The sequence below is a fragment of the Prionailurus viverrinus genome, chromosome F1 (assembly GCF_022837055.1).
Source record: "Prionailurus viverrinus isolate Anna chromosome F1, UM_Priviv_1.0, whole genome shotgun sequence".
Taxonomy (NCBI): Eukaryota; Metazoa; Chordata; class Mammalia; order Carnivora; family Felidae; genus Prionailurus; species Prionailurus viverrinus.
This window is the reverse complement of record NC_062577.1, coordinates 42915277-42932163: the sequence shown is the minus strand read 5'-3', so window position 1 is coordinate 42932163 and position 16887 is coordinate 42915277. Positions and strand designations below refer to the sequence as shown.

Here is a 16887-nt window from a genome sequence, read left to right as displayed (position 1 = left end):
AATTAATGTGATATAGTCCCTTATGGGCCATAAAAATGATGCCTTCAATTCACTTTATTATAATTTTAAGTCGCTTTCTATGTCAGCTCTTAAAATCCTGCTCCCCAATTAAAAAAAAAATCATCTCTCCATTATAATTATCTACATAAAAAGAGGGACAGATAAGGTGGAAGAAGGTAAGCCTGACTGGAAAAGGATATACACATAAAAGTTATGACAGAAAAATGAATATTTCATTAGTAATAAATCAATGAGGTTGAAACTTGACAAAAAATTTCACTGTAAGTACCTGTGCCAAATAGCTAATAGTTACCTATACCTATATGTATCAGTTAATTCCATACTCAAAATATTGGCTGCTGTAGTTCACATATAATCTAGGCAAATGATTTTAGTAATTATGATTAAGTACGAGTTTAAATCTGTAGAAAATACATAAAATTGGAATGGCATTTCAGAAACACGTAGAAACATTTTGTTCTTCATGTTTTAACTTTGAATCACTTATTTTTATATCCATTTAATATTACATTTTATTCCTTTTTTATCTTTATTATGCTACCAGTGAATCATAATGCCATGTCTATCATGATTTTTCCACACTATCCTCTCTGCAAAGCCACTTGCCTATTTTTTTATTCAGCACAGTTGCTTTACACAGTTTGGCCACCAGATGGCTGACTAAGATAAAAGTTAATATTGAAAAAAAGATCATCTCAAGAGGAAACAACTTCCTTTGTACCCCTCTCTAAGCCTTCCTTCCCAAGAACTACAATGTGAATGTATGAGTATATGGCAGTGTTGTGAATAGGTTTTAATTCATTCAAAGGTGTGTCTGTTTTTTTAAGGGAAATTTCAAACATTGACAAAAGAGAATAACACAGTGAACCTCCATATTTCAATCACCCAACCCAGCTTCAATAATTATCAACTTGTTGCCAATCCTGCTTTTTTCTCCATTCATAGGAACTTGACCCTCTCAGTTCTTTGTCTCAACATAAACACTTTTATAGAGGAAGAATTCATTTCATAGTTTACAGCAACAAAGACAGATGGGAGGTTTATTCATCTTTTAAGTATTCTGTTTTTCTAATGAATTTTAATAGAATATTATCATTTCACAGTAACATTACTAATGATAAAATATAGTTTGATTTCACATTCATGGATTTAAATAGTAATTTTAATGCGTCTAACTACATCTTAGTTGGTTAGTATTAAGATAACTGATCATGTAAATTATATTAATGTAGACTAGAGGCTAGATATAAGTTAGTTTGGTCTTTAATATATCCAACAGCCAATAAACACTCCCAAAGTTATAAGACTTTGTTTTTCAATATCTAAAGGACAAAACGTAAGGATGAAAGTTCTTAATTGATAACTTTTAGCATTTTGTTTCGACGGTTCTGGTAGACATTTTGTTGTTAATGGGTAGCTAACACATTTTATGTGCATATTAGTTTTATGATCTTTAGTTTTTATATTTCTTATATGCTCATGCATATAAAAGAATTTGTATTTTAATACTAACATATTGCACACATTTGACTTCTTAATTAACACATTTTTAGAAGTTATAGATTGATATATGTTACTAGAATAAAGTAAACTCTTAAGGAAATGCTCCAGTTTATAAATCTGGCCTAAAACAAACATCTCTAAATTACTTTGAAGGTTTCCAGAAGTTATGACAATGATATCAATGCATCACAACACTGAACCTTTAGGTTTTCTCTATCCCTCGGCCCTTAGTAACAACATTATTGCTACAGACAGTGCAAAATTAAAATAGCTTTAGAAACTAAACAAATGTGACAAAATTCTCATGCAGCAAGATTTGTTTTAATTCAACAACAGATTACTGCTTTAGGAAGTTTGAATACAAGATGTATAACACGAGACCATAAGCTCTGCATGCAAAATACACCATATTTGCAATACTGAAATGGCAAATTACACTCATCATGCAACACGGGGGCACAGCACAGGACAAACCACAGGACACCACACTAGTTAGTGCGCCAAAGATTTTGTCACCTACTTGTCAATAGAGCCCACCATGTAGTAAACCATTGGAAACCAACAGATTGCATCCAGAAAATGCATATCTGGCCTAAGTAGCAGATGGGTTACAAAATGAAACACAATGTCACAACAGTGGCAGCGCTTCTAGAGAAAGGAAGTAAGTTGACTTAGTTTGCATTTCCAAAACTAAACACTGTTGACAAGATTAATTTTAAGTGCCTTTTTTCTTAACATTAATTAGAAAATATCATTTGTATTTGTTATGAATAATACAATGTACTATTATATTATATTATAAAAACAAGTTGTATTTCTGCTTTCTAAATCAGAAACATTATGGCATTATTCTACAAAAATACTGAATTGATATCCTTAATTATGACTAAAAAGTCTTATCAATGACTTTAAAAATTATTCATGCAGAGGAGGAATTGTAAAATGAGAAATTAATGATTTTTTTCTTGGATGGCCCAAAGCATAGAGAACTAAATTAGCATGCTTATTAAGAGCAACCTCTCTAAGGGATATACACAATTACAACATGCCCTTTTTAATGTATCAGCCTATTAATCAATAAATATAGTATATGCACCCATGTAACATATGTATCATATAAAATTAAAAGTATTTCACCTTTACATAATTGACTTACTCCATGTATATTGTTGAGCAAATATATATTAAACTCTATACTTATAGGCATATTTGGGGAAAGAATCATAAACCTGGATGCTTCCTTAGAAATCACTTAATCTAGTATATTCATTTGATAAAGTTATTAACTCTTTCATGCATCTATTCACTCAGCATATATGTACCCATATATTTATATAATAGACATTTCTATACTAAGGCATACAGAAAAAAGAATATCATGTTACCTTGTACTATATAAAATACAGCTTTCGGAACACATGTACAAAAGCACATAATTACAATATATGTTTTAATCAGAAAAAAACAACAATAGATTGCACTCAGAAAGCAGAATTGGGGATCATTTCACAGAAGGGATATTAAATTTGGATGTTTGCCAGTAAAAGAGAAGGAGAGGGAAATTCTAGGAAAAGGGAAGGATAGCATCTATAATATCCCAGCTAGATGAAGTCTTTTCCTCCCTGACCTATTTTCTTCCTGTTGATCATCCTCTTAACCCTTTAACTCTAAAGAAAAAGAAGGCACAATACAGTGAAGCTAAAAAGACAATCTTCCAAAGAATACTATTGTAATGTTGATTCAGCTCAACATTAAATTTCTTCATAGTCATTTTAAATGGCCCCATATTATTACATATTATAAATGTACCACAATTAATGTTTAAAATCCTCAATTATTCAGTATATAAATTATTCTCACTTTCATATTGTTAACTCTTGAAGTTACAGGTTATTTCCTGTATCTTGCTATTATATACCATACTGGTATGAACATCTTTAGATGACATTTTCCTGTATTAGTTTTTAAATCATTTATGCCAAAGCATTCATAGAAGGATATTAATGAATCACAGAATACAGATATTTTAAAAACTCATGATGCATGTTCATTTCAATGAATATTATAACAATATACACTCCGAGCAGCAGTCTTTTATAGAGCCTTCTGGTTCGGTCTGAGCACTGCTCCGCTTCTTAAAATTAGAAGTGCCATTCTCATTGCTCATTCGATAACTTCCATGACTCTCCTCCCCTACCTCATGTTTATAGAAGCAGGTGTGAGGACACCACAAGATTGGGACCTTACTGAGATTTTGCGGTGGTTTGAAAAATCATTTTGCCTGTGTCTTTTTTCGGTTGTTATTTTGTTTCATCTCTCTTTACTCCTTTGCAGTTCTACTCAGATAAAGTGAGTGGCTCAATAATCTATGTGACAGAGATGGATCTACAATTCTTCGTTATTAATTGCAGATACATACCCTGGCTGGAATAACCACACTTTTCTTTCCTGACTCATTCTTTTACATTCAGATCATTTCAATTTCTTTATGCCATCTTCTCTATTCTAAAGGCTAGTAAAGCAAGAGTAAATAATGTTATTGAATAACTCAACTTAATGAAAATACTGAAAAACTGTGTAAGAAATAGTACTGGGGTCACTGGGGACAAAAATTAAGTCCTTACTTTATGCCAATGCTCCCAATTAGAGTTAAAATAAAAATATGTCCTTTGCATTTTGTTGCTTTTTCCAGTAGGAATCATTAAAGGTACTTAGACATCAAAATTATTGCCTTGTTTTAGGAAACTCATGAATTTTAGTCACATGCAATTCTGCCACAAACATGTATTTACGATGTGCAAGCAACCTTCTACACCCTCAGAAATTACATTAGCATCTGCATTATGCTAGCTTAGTTCATCCTTACACAAATTCAGCTATGTTACAAGGTAAATCAAGCCCTTGAAACCTAGTAAATATATAATCTTGATGAAGCATATCTAATGTAGAGAATCTTATATGCCATACTTTTTGCAAAATGTAACTTGTATAACGAATAGATTCATCTACTTTTATTGATAAAGTTAGTTTATAAGGAAACTTGAAACATAAAGAACATAGCAATTGTACATTTGTATGTACTATGTTAGCTCATTTAAATAAATTGGCAACAGTGTTCATGTCACTAAACTGCTTAGTAATTGATGAGTGACATAAATGATATCATAGGCTCTTAATAGACTAATCTTTCTAATTATTGAAGTTAATTGGCAAACATAACCTTTACATTGAAAGACACTAAGCAAAAACATAAAAACTCTAATAAAAACAGGAAATGTCCCATTCTTATGCTGCACCCTAAACAAAGGACAGATGAAGAATGGAATGTAGGAAAACAAAACCATCAATACTATAGAATAAAATGTATGCATTTTTTATCTGAATGTTAAATACAGAAGACCTATCTATGTTAGAAATTACATTATGGAAAAGTGAAAATAATCACAGATTTAACTCTAAAGCTCATCACAAAAAAATTAGCAAAAAAGAAACAAACATTTAAAAATGGGTTACTTAAGGGCACCTGGATGCCTCAGTCAGTTAAGCGTCCAAATTCAGCTCAGATCATGATCTCGCAGTTTGTGAGCTGAAGTCCCACATTGGGCTCTCTGTTATCATCGCAGAGCCTGCTTTTAGATCCTCTGTCTCCCTCTCCTCTGCCCCTTCCCTGCTCACCCTCTCTCTCTCTCTCTCAAAACTAAACATTTTTTTTTAAATGTGTTACTTATATATTTATATGTTACTTATAAATTCATAGATTTTTTGCTTAATATACAAAAAAGTATTTCAAATCAAGAAAAGATAAAGAGGAAAAGAGATCTAGAACAAAAGAAATGTACACAGACTAAAATAAAACATGTTGTATCTAAATAATAATAAAAGAAATTAAAATTCAACAAACTCAGACGTAATTGATGTTAGTAAACAGAAAAAAAGTGAGCACATCATTAATCTGCAACCTAACTGTAATTATATTAAGAAAGATGACTGTTTATGAGTCTAAAACATCATATTCTTACAAAAGCTTTCATTATAAAAATTGCCATTACATGCAAATGTTAATTAGCTACTGATTGTTAGGAGTGAAAAGGTTTGTGGATTTGCATGGATTTGCAAAGTTGAAGATCATTATTTCCCATTTAAGTAATAAATGTGATGGGCTTAATTTTTGTATTTCAAATTCAAGAAGTGAATGAATATAGTGAGACAGTTTATTTTGTCAGCATTTCATAATTCTGTTAAGTAGTTTATTCCTTTCTTAAAAATATATAAGTAGTTTCATTTAAGTGCTTAAAATAAATTTCCCTTTATTGTTAATTGGGTTTTCACCCAAATCCACTCATCAGTTTGAATAGTGACAATGTCATTTTCTTGATTGGTATGGGGGGTAGGGGGACAACTGACATTTCCTGACTGCCTTACTAAGTGAGATATTTCACTAGTGCTTCATACACACTGTCTTATAAAGTCTCAAAATTAGCTGTTCAGATAAATGTCCTACTCATTTTACACATGAGAAAACTGAGGCTTAGAGATATTTGATAACATGCAAAAGCCTTATCAAGAAGTTAAGTAAGCTTAGACCATATCTCAGATCCATGAGTCCAAAGACTGAATGTCTTTAATAAGGGCTCTGATATATCAGACAATGTATCATTGCTTTTAAAATAAGCTGAAGATGGGGCGCCTGGGTGGCTCAGTCGGTTAAGCGGCCGACTTCGGCTCAGGTCATGATCTCGCGGTCCGTGAGTTCGAGCCCCGCGTCTGGCTCTGTGCTGACAGCTCAGAGCCTGGAGCCTGTTTCGGATTCTGTGTCTCCCTCTCTCTGACCCTCCCCCGTTCATGCTCTGTCTCTCTCTGTCTCAAAAATAAATAAACGTTAAAAAAAAAAAAATAAAATAAAATAAAATAAAATAAAATAAGCTGAAGTTTACTGGACACTATATATGAAAAGAAGATTGATGCACTAAAAGGATTGTAGAAAGATGATGTAAAAATTTGGGAACATAAGCCTGGATCTTGCACTTCAACTTTGTGTAGCTTTGGGCAATATATTCCAAAGTTCTTGACTCTTGTCTCCATCTCTTTTATGAAATGGTATTATCAGATGACTAGATGACCTTGAAGGTTGTGGTGGTCATCGAAATATTTAAGATCAGCATACCACAAGGGACCAAACAAAACAGATGGCCAACGAATTAGAATCAAGACCAGCTCTAATGAGCCAGTATCAAATGCAAGATCTTTTCCATTGTGACTGGGTTTCATTAAGTTATCAGATGAGATCCACAAGTCTTTCAATTTGGAAACATTATGAAAACATATTTTGACATATTATGTTTGGGAATATTATCAATTTAATTTACATCTTAAAATCCCATACTTATGACATCTGTTATTGTTTATTTGTTATATTGAATTAATTGTTCTTTCAACTTAAATAGCCATGTACTGAATATTATTTTCAGCAATACTCATGTGAATTTAAAACAAAGTCAAAACCCACTAAACTAACTAATAATTAAAAAAGTGTATACAATTCTTAGCATAAATATTCTTATAACATGGAAATATGTTGAAGAAGAAAAGCATCATATTTCTTTGTAACATTGTAGGATAGATTACAAAATACTAGTCATGGCAGAGCAACAAACATTTCATTGTTTGAAAAAAAAGGATTGCATAAAACTTCCTGGAACATTGTTTATTAGTGTTTAGTTTTCGTTTCCTCATTCTTGGCCAAAAGAGCAGAGGACAACAAATAAACATTTTAGACATCACTTTTGGGAAGGACTCAGGAAGCTAATAAACATTACAGCATGTACTTTCATCATTAACACTTTGAAAGAAAAGTCAAACCCTACAAAAGTCATCTAACAAAAAAATATCATGGGAATAATTGGATTCCAAAATGTAAGTTATTAGGAAAGCAAAAAAATTTTAATGCAAAATAATCCAGTTAAAATATATCACTGTTTCTAAAAAGAATTCGCACTGTATTTTTTGCATATGTTAAAAACCTGTAAGTTAAGCAACATCATATAGTTGAAAGAACAATGAACTATGAATTACATAGAAGGTTCTAATCCTAGAACTAACCTTGGAATAGTCATTTAACTTCTTTGGTCTGTTTTTCCTTGTCTATAAATTAAGAGTACTGTAACCAAGTGACACAAGCTGGTTTATTTAAATGTTATCATTGTAACTTCTGAACTTTGAGATTTTAAGCTGCTTGGTACATCTCTCTGAGGATAAATCATCAGTATATGATATAGATATATTTCTAAGGGGAACAAATGTAAAATAAAAGTAAAGTGTCCAGTATGATGACTGACAGGCAATAAGTGCTCAACAATTATTACTGTTATGAACAGAGGGTAGAAGTAAAGAATATTGACTTTATTAAAGGATCTCTATGGTCTCATTCAGACAAAATACTCTCTCTAATAAAAGCTGCATCTAGATTTATGCGGAAATACTGACCAGTTTTCCAATAATTAAGAGGAGCAGAGTTTTCAGGTTTTTCCATGATTGACCAGATTTAGGAATTAAGACTATAAAAACGACCAATTGTTTTTATAACTCTAAATTACAAATCAATCATTCAACCAACCCATCAGTAATTGGGCACTTTGGCAACTTATTTATTCAGAACTAAACAAAAAGGGACTGATTTAGATATAACCATTCAAAAATCTACATAAGACACACACATAAAGGAACTCTAGACCCTGCCACCTGCTCAATGGGATAATAAGGTAGACACAGGAGGATTAATGATGCTGACATGGGATTACCTAACAAGACTAGATATTAAAACAGAGAAAAGTCCATCTCTATTCCATGGAGTAAACACCACTCCAAAATTTGGAGATATGGATTCTTTTGGGAGGTGTAATATCGTGACTTATAAGAAATATATATTTGGACATTCAGATCATCCATGATTCTTGGATCATAGCTCCCAAAACCCTCGGAATTTCCTGAGGAAAGGAGAATGGGAACATTTTTTGTCATAATGTTTGTTCTCTTGTCCTCAGTTCCTGATATCACTTCAGAGCCATAGATGTACAATGGGTGTCTTGTTATTCATAAAAGCCCCTTTCCATCACAACCAGGTTGATATTAATGAGGTGACTTCTGGGAACCACCTCTTTTGGGGGCTTGTTGTCAGGGGAACAAACCATGAATACAGGGTTGGAACTTTTAGTCCCATACCCTGATTTCTGAGAAGGGGAGAGGGGCTAGAGTTTGAGTTCAACAACAAATGACCAATGATTTGACCAATTATGCCTACCTATGTAATGACCCCTCCATAAAAACCCAAAGGAAGGAGTCTGAGGAACTTTTAGGTTGGTAAACCCATGGACATTTGGCAATAGTGGTGCCCTCAGACAGGGTGTGGACACTCAATGCCCTTTCCCCATACCTTGCCCTATGCATCAACTCCATCTGGCTGTTCCTGAGTTATATCTTTTTATAGTAAACCAGTAATCCAGGAAGTAAACGTTTGAGTTCTATGAGCTGTTCTAGGAAATTAATGGAACTTGAGTAGGGAACTCTGATTTCTAGTCTGTTGGTCAAAAGTATAGCTAAAGGGGCACCTAAATGGCTCAGGCAGTTAAATGTCTGACTCCTGATTTTGGCTCAGGTCATGATCTCATGGTTCGTGGGTTCAAACCCATGTTGGGCTCTGTGCTAACAGTGTGGAGACTGCTTGAGACTCTCTCTCTCTCTCTCTCTCTCTCTCTCTCTCTCTCTCTCTCTCTGTTCCTCCCCCACTTGTGCTCTCTCTCTCTCGCTCTGTCAAAAAAAAAAAACTTAAAAAAAAAAGAAAGAAATATAGCTAACAACCTGGACTTGTGAGTAGCACCTCAAGTCCAAGGAGGGGGTCACTGGAACCTCCAGTCTATAGCTGGTTGGGCAGAAACACAGATGATAAGCTGAGCTTATGATTGGCTTCTGAATGGAGGAAGTAATCTCATAGGACTGAATTCTTAACCTGTGGAACCCTTAACCCAGACAGTAGTGTTAGAATTGACTTGAATTGTAGGACACCCAGCTGGTCTCGGGTATTGCTTGCTGGGGATGTGGGAAACCACCCACCAACACATACACACATTGAAACTGGGTCCAGGAACCCAATTAGATTTACACATTAGAACAAGAAATTTTACCTTGAAATAACGTAAAGCAGGGGAAAGGTCAGTTTTTACCCCTTGCTTTACCACAGGGATACTTCTTTTTCAAGCCTCTTCCTATCTTTCTCTCTGTATTCTGGGGCCTCAGTTGATCCACTTCGATCCAAGCCATACAAGATGAGGATGTTCTAAGGCAATCAATTTGAAAATGCACCTACCTTAAATACTATCTCTAAGGGAACAAACACACCAAAAGCACAAAGAGCCAAAACCTGATGTGTTACAATTCACAGGGCCAATTGAGCATTTCTTGTGTGCCAGTTCAACCAGTCCCTTAGAACTTCCTGCCAAAGAGGTTCTAGAATTAGGGATACATTCAAAGGCCTTGGAGGTATTTTACAACCACTCCATTGCCATACCCATCCCGCAACCCAACTTTTCATCCTCCTAAGATTTGTTTCATTAAGCTTTAATTTCTTCTGACATCAAATCCAAGTTTCTGCTCCCCCCATACCTGCCCTAAATTTACCTAATCTTTCCTTGGATGCCAAAGTGATAACAGGAAAGTCACTGATTCATCATACCTGAAAATTCTTCAACTGAAACCTCTAGAGTGTTCTCAATTTTTAGAGTTATCATTGCAATAATGATGCTAAAAAAGATGCATCAAAGAGTGTCTTGATATTGGTATATTCAGAATAAACAATGTCACTAAGTTAAAATAGTGAAAAGATATTTCTGTTTTGAAAAACTTATTTTGATAAATTTTAAAGGCAGAACAAGGCAACAGATTTTGGCCTCATTTAGTTTATCCTGAAATTTTGTATCACTTTGGAATTTAAGAGGAGAGTTGGAGGATCCTAAAATATGGTATTGATCTAAGAACCATCTGCTACCAATTTTGAGTCACAGAGAGGAATATCATAATTTTAGGACACAATGGGTTTGACCATAACATTCAGTGACCCACATTTATATTTGCATAAGGATTGTGAAATGCTTAAGTAGTCTTATCTCACAAGAGTATATCAATCCCACATTTTCAAAATAAATGAACATGGTAAAGCATTAATTATTCATGTTATGGTATAGAATGTATGTTTTAACAGTGGAAGAATCATAATAACTTATAATTATGTATCATACTATCACATAAGAATGGATCATTAATATGCTTAGCTGATAATTAATGGTTCTTTCAAAAGACAAGAAATTTGTCTAGTTTTGGCAGAAATTTTCCAGGCTAGCTGATTAACTTAAAGAAAATAACTGTAATTATTTCAATGGCGTCTTTCCCATTGATATTGAGTGATAACAACGTGCAAAATAGTTTTAAATAAGATGCTCAGAGTGCTCCAGTGATGTTTCAAGTAGTATTTGTGAAACATAACCATATTCAGTGATTGTTTTAGCACAAAATATACCTCCCAATGAATCATGTGCCATAATGTATCTGATTTAAAATATTCTAAGCAAAGTAAAGTAAATTATTTTTGATATAATGTTAAAAACTCTTTGTCTTGTTTGGGTATTTTAAAATATACTTACGGGTTATCCAATAGCAGTACTATGGGATTAAGTTCTTTCTTTGGTCTATAATATGCCCTGAGAGGAACAATAAAATTATACAATCCATTTCCAGCTGTTTCAGCTGCAACTATAATTAGCTTATTTTTGAATCCATAGGCTTTTGCGTCCTCATAGTAGTTATGCTGGCAACTCTAGAGAAGAAAAATTATACAAAGAAATGCCATTTTTACACTCCACTAAAATTTGGTGAAAAAAATTTAGGATATATGGAAAAGTAAAATTAAGTTAACCTAGTAAATCCCTTATTTTATAAAAAATTTGAAAATAGTTACATTTTTCTATGCCATTCTCCAGCCTGCTTCAGGAAACGAAGGTGTGCATGGCAAGACAAATGATTGCGGGTGTGTAGCATGATGTAGGGGAAGAAAAAGTCAGCAGTATGTGTGCACACATGTTCTACTGGAAACTGAAACTTACTACTAGATGACATCTGGGTATCTATATTTAAAAATTATCATAATGTGTATGTATATCAAAACATCATGTTATATATACCTTGAATATATGCAATTTTTATTTGCCATTTATATCTCAATAATGCTGGGAAAAATCTACTTCTGACTTTCATTGCCAGAAATAGAATCATTAAATAACCTTTGAACATTCCAAGTACTGAATATCTAAAGGGACAAATATGGAAAAAACATTTTCTTTGTTGTTAAAAAACAAAAAAGCAAAACAAAACAAAACAAAATCCTTAATTATATAACTGTATATCTGACCTGTCAAGATAATGATAGAAATACACAAAAGTACAATACTACTACTGGTAATAACAACAAAAACAATAACAACACTTTATCAAAACTCATTGTTGCCCTCAGGGTATTTTGCTATTTTCTAGGGGGCTGGTACTTAATAGACATAGCAGTATTAAACCAAGGTTCTTTTAAACTAAATTATCTGCATGGAGAACTCCTTTAGTGTTCTGCTTTTTCATCTATCTATGTCTCTATGTGAGTTTGTTTATTTGGGTTGAGATTAGTTGATTCTCTGTGGATTCATCACCAATTCTGGAATATTCTCTACCTTCATTCTTTAATAAAAAATTACAAAATGCTGTTGGGAACAAGGCACCATGAGTCAACAGAAACAATAAATGATAGAATTAGACTCACAAAGACTACAAATTATTGATGTTATTAGATTCAGAATATAAAACGAACACATTTACTGTATTTAAAGAAAAAAAAGAGAACATTTAAAGTATGAACAAATAAGAAGAGATTATTTAAAATACTCAGGTAGATGTTAAGAGAAATGCATATATTTGGGGCACCTGGGTGGCTCAGTTGGTTAAGCCTCTGACTTCAGCCTAGGCATGATCTCACCATTCCCTAGTTCGAGCCCCATATTGGACTCTGTGCTGACAGCTCAGAGCCTTGAACTTGTTTCAGATTCTGTGTCTCCCTCTCTCCCTGCCCCTCCCCAACTCATGCTCTCTCTCTCCCAAAAATAAAATAAACATTAAAAAAAAGTTAAGAAATGCATATATTCTCTTTTAGAACTAAAAAGTACACTAATTAAAAATAAAACTCAAAAGCTGGGTAATATTACACATTTGATGCATATGAATGGGGTCAACTGCAGGGCAGAGTTGAAGTAACTACTCAGAATGTGAGAAGGAAAGTGATATAAAGTAGTAAGAAAAAATGAAGATATTTGGAAAACAGTGTGACAGTGTCTAACATATATTTAAACAAGATGCCTGAAAATGAAAGTATCAGAAAGAAGCCCTATTCAAGTAAATACTGACTGAGGATTTTCTAGAATTAATGAAATACTCAAAACTTCAGTCAAATAATAAATAAAAATCCAGCTTCATATGCATGGTAATAAAAGTGCAGAACAACCAAGGCAATGACAAGATCTTAAAACCAGCCAAACAGAAAAGAGAGACTCTCCACAGGGAATAGGAACTAGGATGATGGCCACTTCTCAAAAGCAACATGGAGCCCATAAGGCAGTAAATAAAATCCCAATGTGCTTAAAGGAAAAAGAAAACTCATAGCTTGGAATTGGACACCCAACAAATCTATCTTTTAAGATTAAGAATATTTGTAGAGAAACTGAAATTGACAGAATTCAACACTGATAGGACCTTAGTAAGAGAATTTCTAAAAGCTATAATCTGGGAAGTAGAAAAATGAAACCAGAAGGAAGGTTTAAGGTATAAAAAAGAATAGAGAAAGGGGAAATGGTTTTAAAAAGGAGGGAGCAATAAGCCTTCATTGGAAGTATGATTGAAGATTTACTAATATAAGTAGGATCTGCAACCATATGAAGGAATGAGGTCACTCACAAAGAGGCCTTGGAAAGGGAAGAGTGACAGGTGATGTTGAGACTATTAAGAACTTGAAGATTTATGAGGTAAAATGAGAAACAAAAGAACTAATTTAGGAGTAGCTCAATTAGCGACACCTGGGTGGCTCAGTCAGTTAAGTGTTCGACTTCAGCTCAGGTCATGATCTCACGGTTTGTGGGTTCAAGCCCTGTGTCCAGCTGTGTGCTGAGAGTTTGGAGCCTGGAGTCTGCTTTGAATTCTGTCTCCCTCTCTCTCTCTGCCCCTCACCCACTCGTGCTCTGTCTCTCTCTCTCTCTCAAAAATAAATAAACATCAAAAAAAATTTTTTTAAGAAGAAGTAGCTCAATTAATAAAACAAAAAGGAGAAAACAAGGAATTTAGTGTTGATAAACCTTGAGGAACCAGCTTGTTGATGCTGATGCAGAATGAACTGGGCAACATAATCCCAACTCACAGTTCACAGATGCAGTAGGATTGGCTGCCCAACCCCATCTCCTAATTACAAAGTAGGCATTCCTTTATGGAGCAGACCACCACCTCCAGCCAGCCTAATGCTAAATAAATATATGATAATACCAGATGTCACAGCTAGTCAGCAACATTCAGAAACTTTGCCTTCTCTATATGGTAGAGACACAGTTCAGTCTTTAGTTTTAAAGGGCCCTCTATTGTTCACCAATCTGTATCTCTGAAAGCTTAACTTTGCAGTTATATCAGTTGTCCTGCTTGGGGATAAATCATTTCCCCTCTTTGGTCTCCCAGTATGTTTTTTCTCTTGAACTGTGTGTTAAAAAATAAAATGGTACAAGAAGTGAATCCAGGTTTTGTGGGGCCTAAAGCTTCTGTTTCTTGGGGAATGTTCTTCAAGGAAAATAACACAAATATTATAAACTAAAAAAATTAGTCACAGGTTCTTAGAAAGGGTCAATACAGGTGAAGAGTCCTGAAGCTTAAGATTTATTACTGTTATCAAAAATACACAGATAGTACTATCAAATACTGCACACGGTAAATTAAAACAAGAACAAAAGAAAAAGGCGTTGAGAGATGGAACTGTCCATCTTAATGGACCCAGATGAATATTTGGAAGCAATGACAAAGATTTACAAAAAAATGCTTCCGAATGATAAAGGCAGAAATTTTCTAATGTTCTGCTAATCTTAAGAATGACAGTAATAGCCAAGACTCATGATGTTTATTACACAAAAAAGTAACAGTAGCAAGAATACTAACAGAATGCGTTAAGTGCCTAGTCATTTATTAACTTCCAGGCACTATGTTAAAAGCATTCTACACACACTAAGTTATAGAATTCTCAAAAGAACCCGATGAGGCTCATATTAAAATTACAAACATTTTGCAGATGTGGAAACTGAAATTTAATGGTGAAGTTATTTGCCCAAATTTCAAAGCCTGTAAGCAGATTTTAACACCCATTAACTCCAAAATTTACAGTAAAATTCCTGGTTAGAATTAGTGGCACATTTTAATTTCTAGGAGGTGGGAGGGGCAGTTGAGAATCTTCTTTTTATCTGCTTTCTTATTCATCAAGAGAACAAGCTCTTATACAGGTCATGCCAATTGGCCATATCGTGAAAGGGATTTAAAAATGCTCGCCTTCTTGGAATCTTTCTGTTTTGAATGGTTTCTTTGGAACATCCAGACAGGAACCAAGAACTATAGTAAAATCTTTAGGAAAGGAGATATTAACCACGACACAGATATTAGCTTTCAGTCTAATCAATAATGAACCTTTGTGGCTAACACATAGATCAGCTAATTTTACCATGTCAAGCAATCACACATTAAGTTTTGAGACAAAAATACCTGGCAAAATAAATAGTGCCCATTTGGCCAAAGTAATTTTGAGAGACTTTGGATGTTGAAAATTCATAACTTTGAGATTCTGGCACCTTTGTTTTTTCCTTAACAAGATGACTGGCTGAATCATTGGGTATTTTAGTAGAAGAGTAGAGTTTTTGGGTAATCTTCAGTTCAGTTAAGAAAGTACAATTCACCATTTTATGTATTACATTTACATTTGAAAAGATAATGCTCTTTAAACATATCTTAGTCAAAAGATTATAAAAAATTATTTAAATATATGTAATTACAAAGTGCCATAATTTCGGTTTTGGAGAAAATAACAATTACTTACCTTGTCTAGTCTTAAGCAGCAAAATGGCACTTTTTCATGAAGGAGATGACAAAAAGTGGGTGAACTTCCTATATATGGAGAGTAAGGTGGGTAGCCTTTAGCATATCTGTAAAATAATATGAAATATTTGAATTGCCTTGAACAAAACACACAAAGCTGTACCATTAAGTTATAGCCATACCCCTCGATTTTCATAAAGTTAGATGCAACTCTTTTGTTGCAATTACATTTTGATAAAGAAAGGATTTATAATAAGGATAAGCAAACCAGGACCCATGGACCATGTCTGGCCCATCAGCTAGTTTTGTGAATTGAAAGTGTTTTGTTTTGTTTTTTATTTTAAAGGATTGGAAAAAGCTTTAAAAAATAAATGGTTGAAAAAAGACAAAAGAATAATATTTCATGTCACATAAAATATTATGAAATTAAAATGTAAGTATCTACAAGTAAAGTTTCTTTAGGACACAGCCATACTCATTCATTTTATGTATTGTCAATGGGTGCTTTCATGTGTCAAAAATAGCTGGGTGTGTACAGCCAAATAGGCCCATAAAGTATAAAATATTTACTAGCTGGTTCCTGTACAAAAAGTTTGCCAATCCTCGGTTTAAAAATTTAGATAGACTTGGGGCGCCTGGGTGGTGCAGTCGGTTAAGCGTCCGACTTCAGCCAGGTCACGATCTCGCGGCCCGTGAGTTCGAGCCCCGCCTCAGGCTCTGGGCTGATGGCTCAGAGCCTGGAGCCTGTTTCTGATTCTGTGTCTCCCTCTCTCTCTGCCCCTCCCCCGTTCATGCTCTGTCTCTCTCTGTCCCAAAAATAAATAAATGTTGAAAAAAAAATTTTTTTAAAAATTTAGATAGACTTTTTAAAATATGACCATTATTTTTTACAAAACACATTTAAAGCAAAAGGACTTATTTTCTAAAAAAAAAGGTTTTTTTTAACGTTTATTCATTTTTGAGAGACAGACAGAACGTGAGTGGGGGAAGGGCAGAGAGAGAGGGAGACACAGAACTGGAAGCAGGCTCCAGGTCCCAACCTGTCAGCACAGAGCCCGATGCGGGTTTTGAACCCACGAACCATGAGATCATGACCTGAGCCAAAGTCAGGCGCTTAACCGACTAAGCCACCCAGGCGCCCCTAAAGCAAAATGACTTATTATGATTTAC

The 16887-nt window shown here is 34.0% G+C and overlaps 1 protein-coding gene across 9 annotated transcripts in view; it reads right to left on the bottom strand.

Moving 5' to 3' along the window:
* The window catches only part of KCNT2 (potassium sodium-activated channel subfamily T member 2), a 364447-nt gene that overhangs the window by 81270 nt on the left and 266290 nt on the right, over nt 1-16887 (bottom strand). For 7 of the 9 annotated variants that reach the window (XR_007148220.1, XR_007148221.1, XR_007148222.1 and 4 more), the window contains exons 18-19: nt 15719-15824; nt 11214-11386 (exon numbers count right to left, since the gene is read on the bottom strand). Coding sequence is in view for 6 of the 9 variants with exons in the window: in XM_047840783.1 (XP_047696739.1) it covers nt 11214-11386; nt 15719-15824 (279 nt within the window). In the remaining 3 variants the exon portion in view is untranslated. Of the gene's footprint in view, nt 1-2044; nt 2117-11213; nt 11387-15718; nt 15825-16887 lie in introns of all 9 variants that reach the window. The other 2 variants (XM_047840789.1, XM_047840788.1) reach the window with 1 other exon arrangement.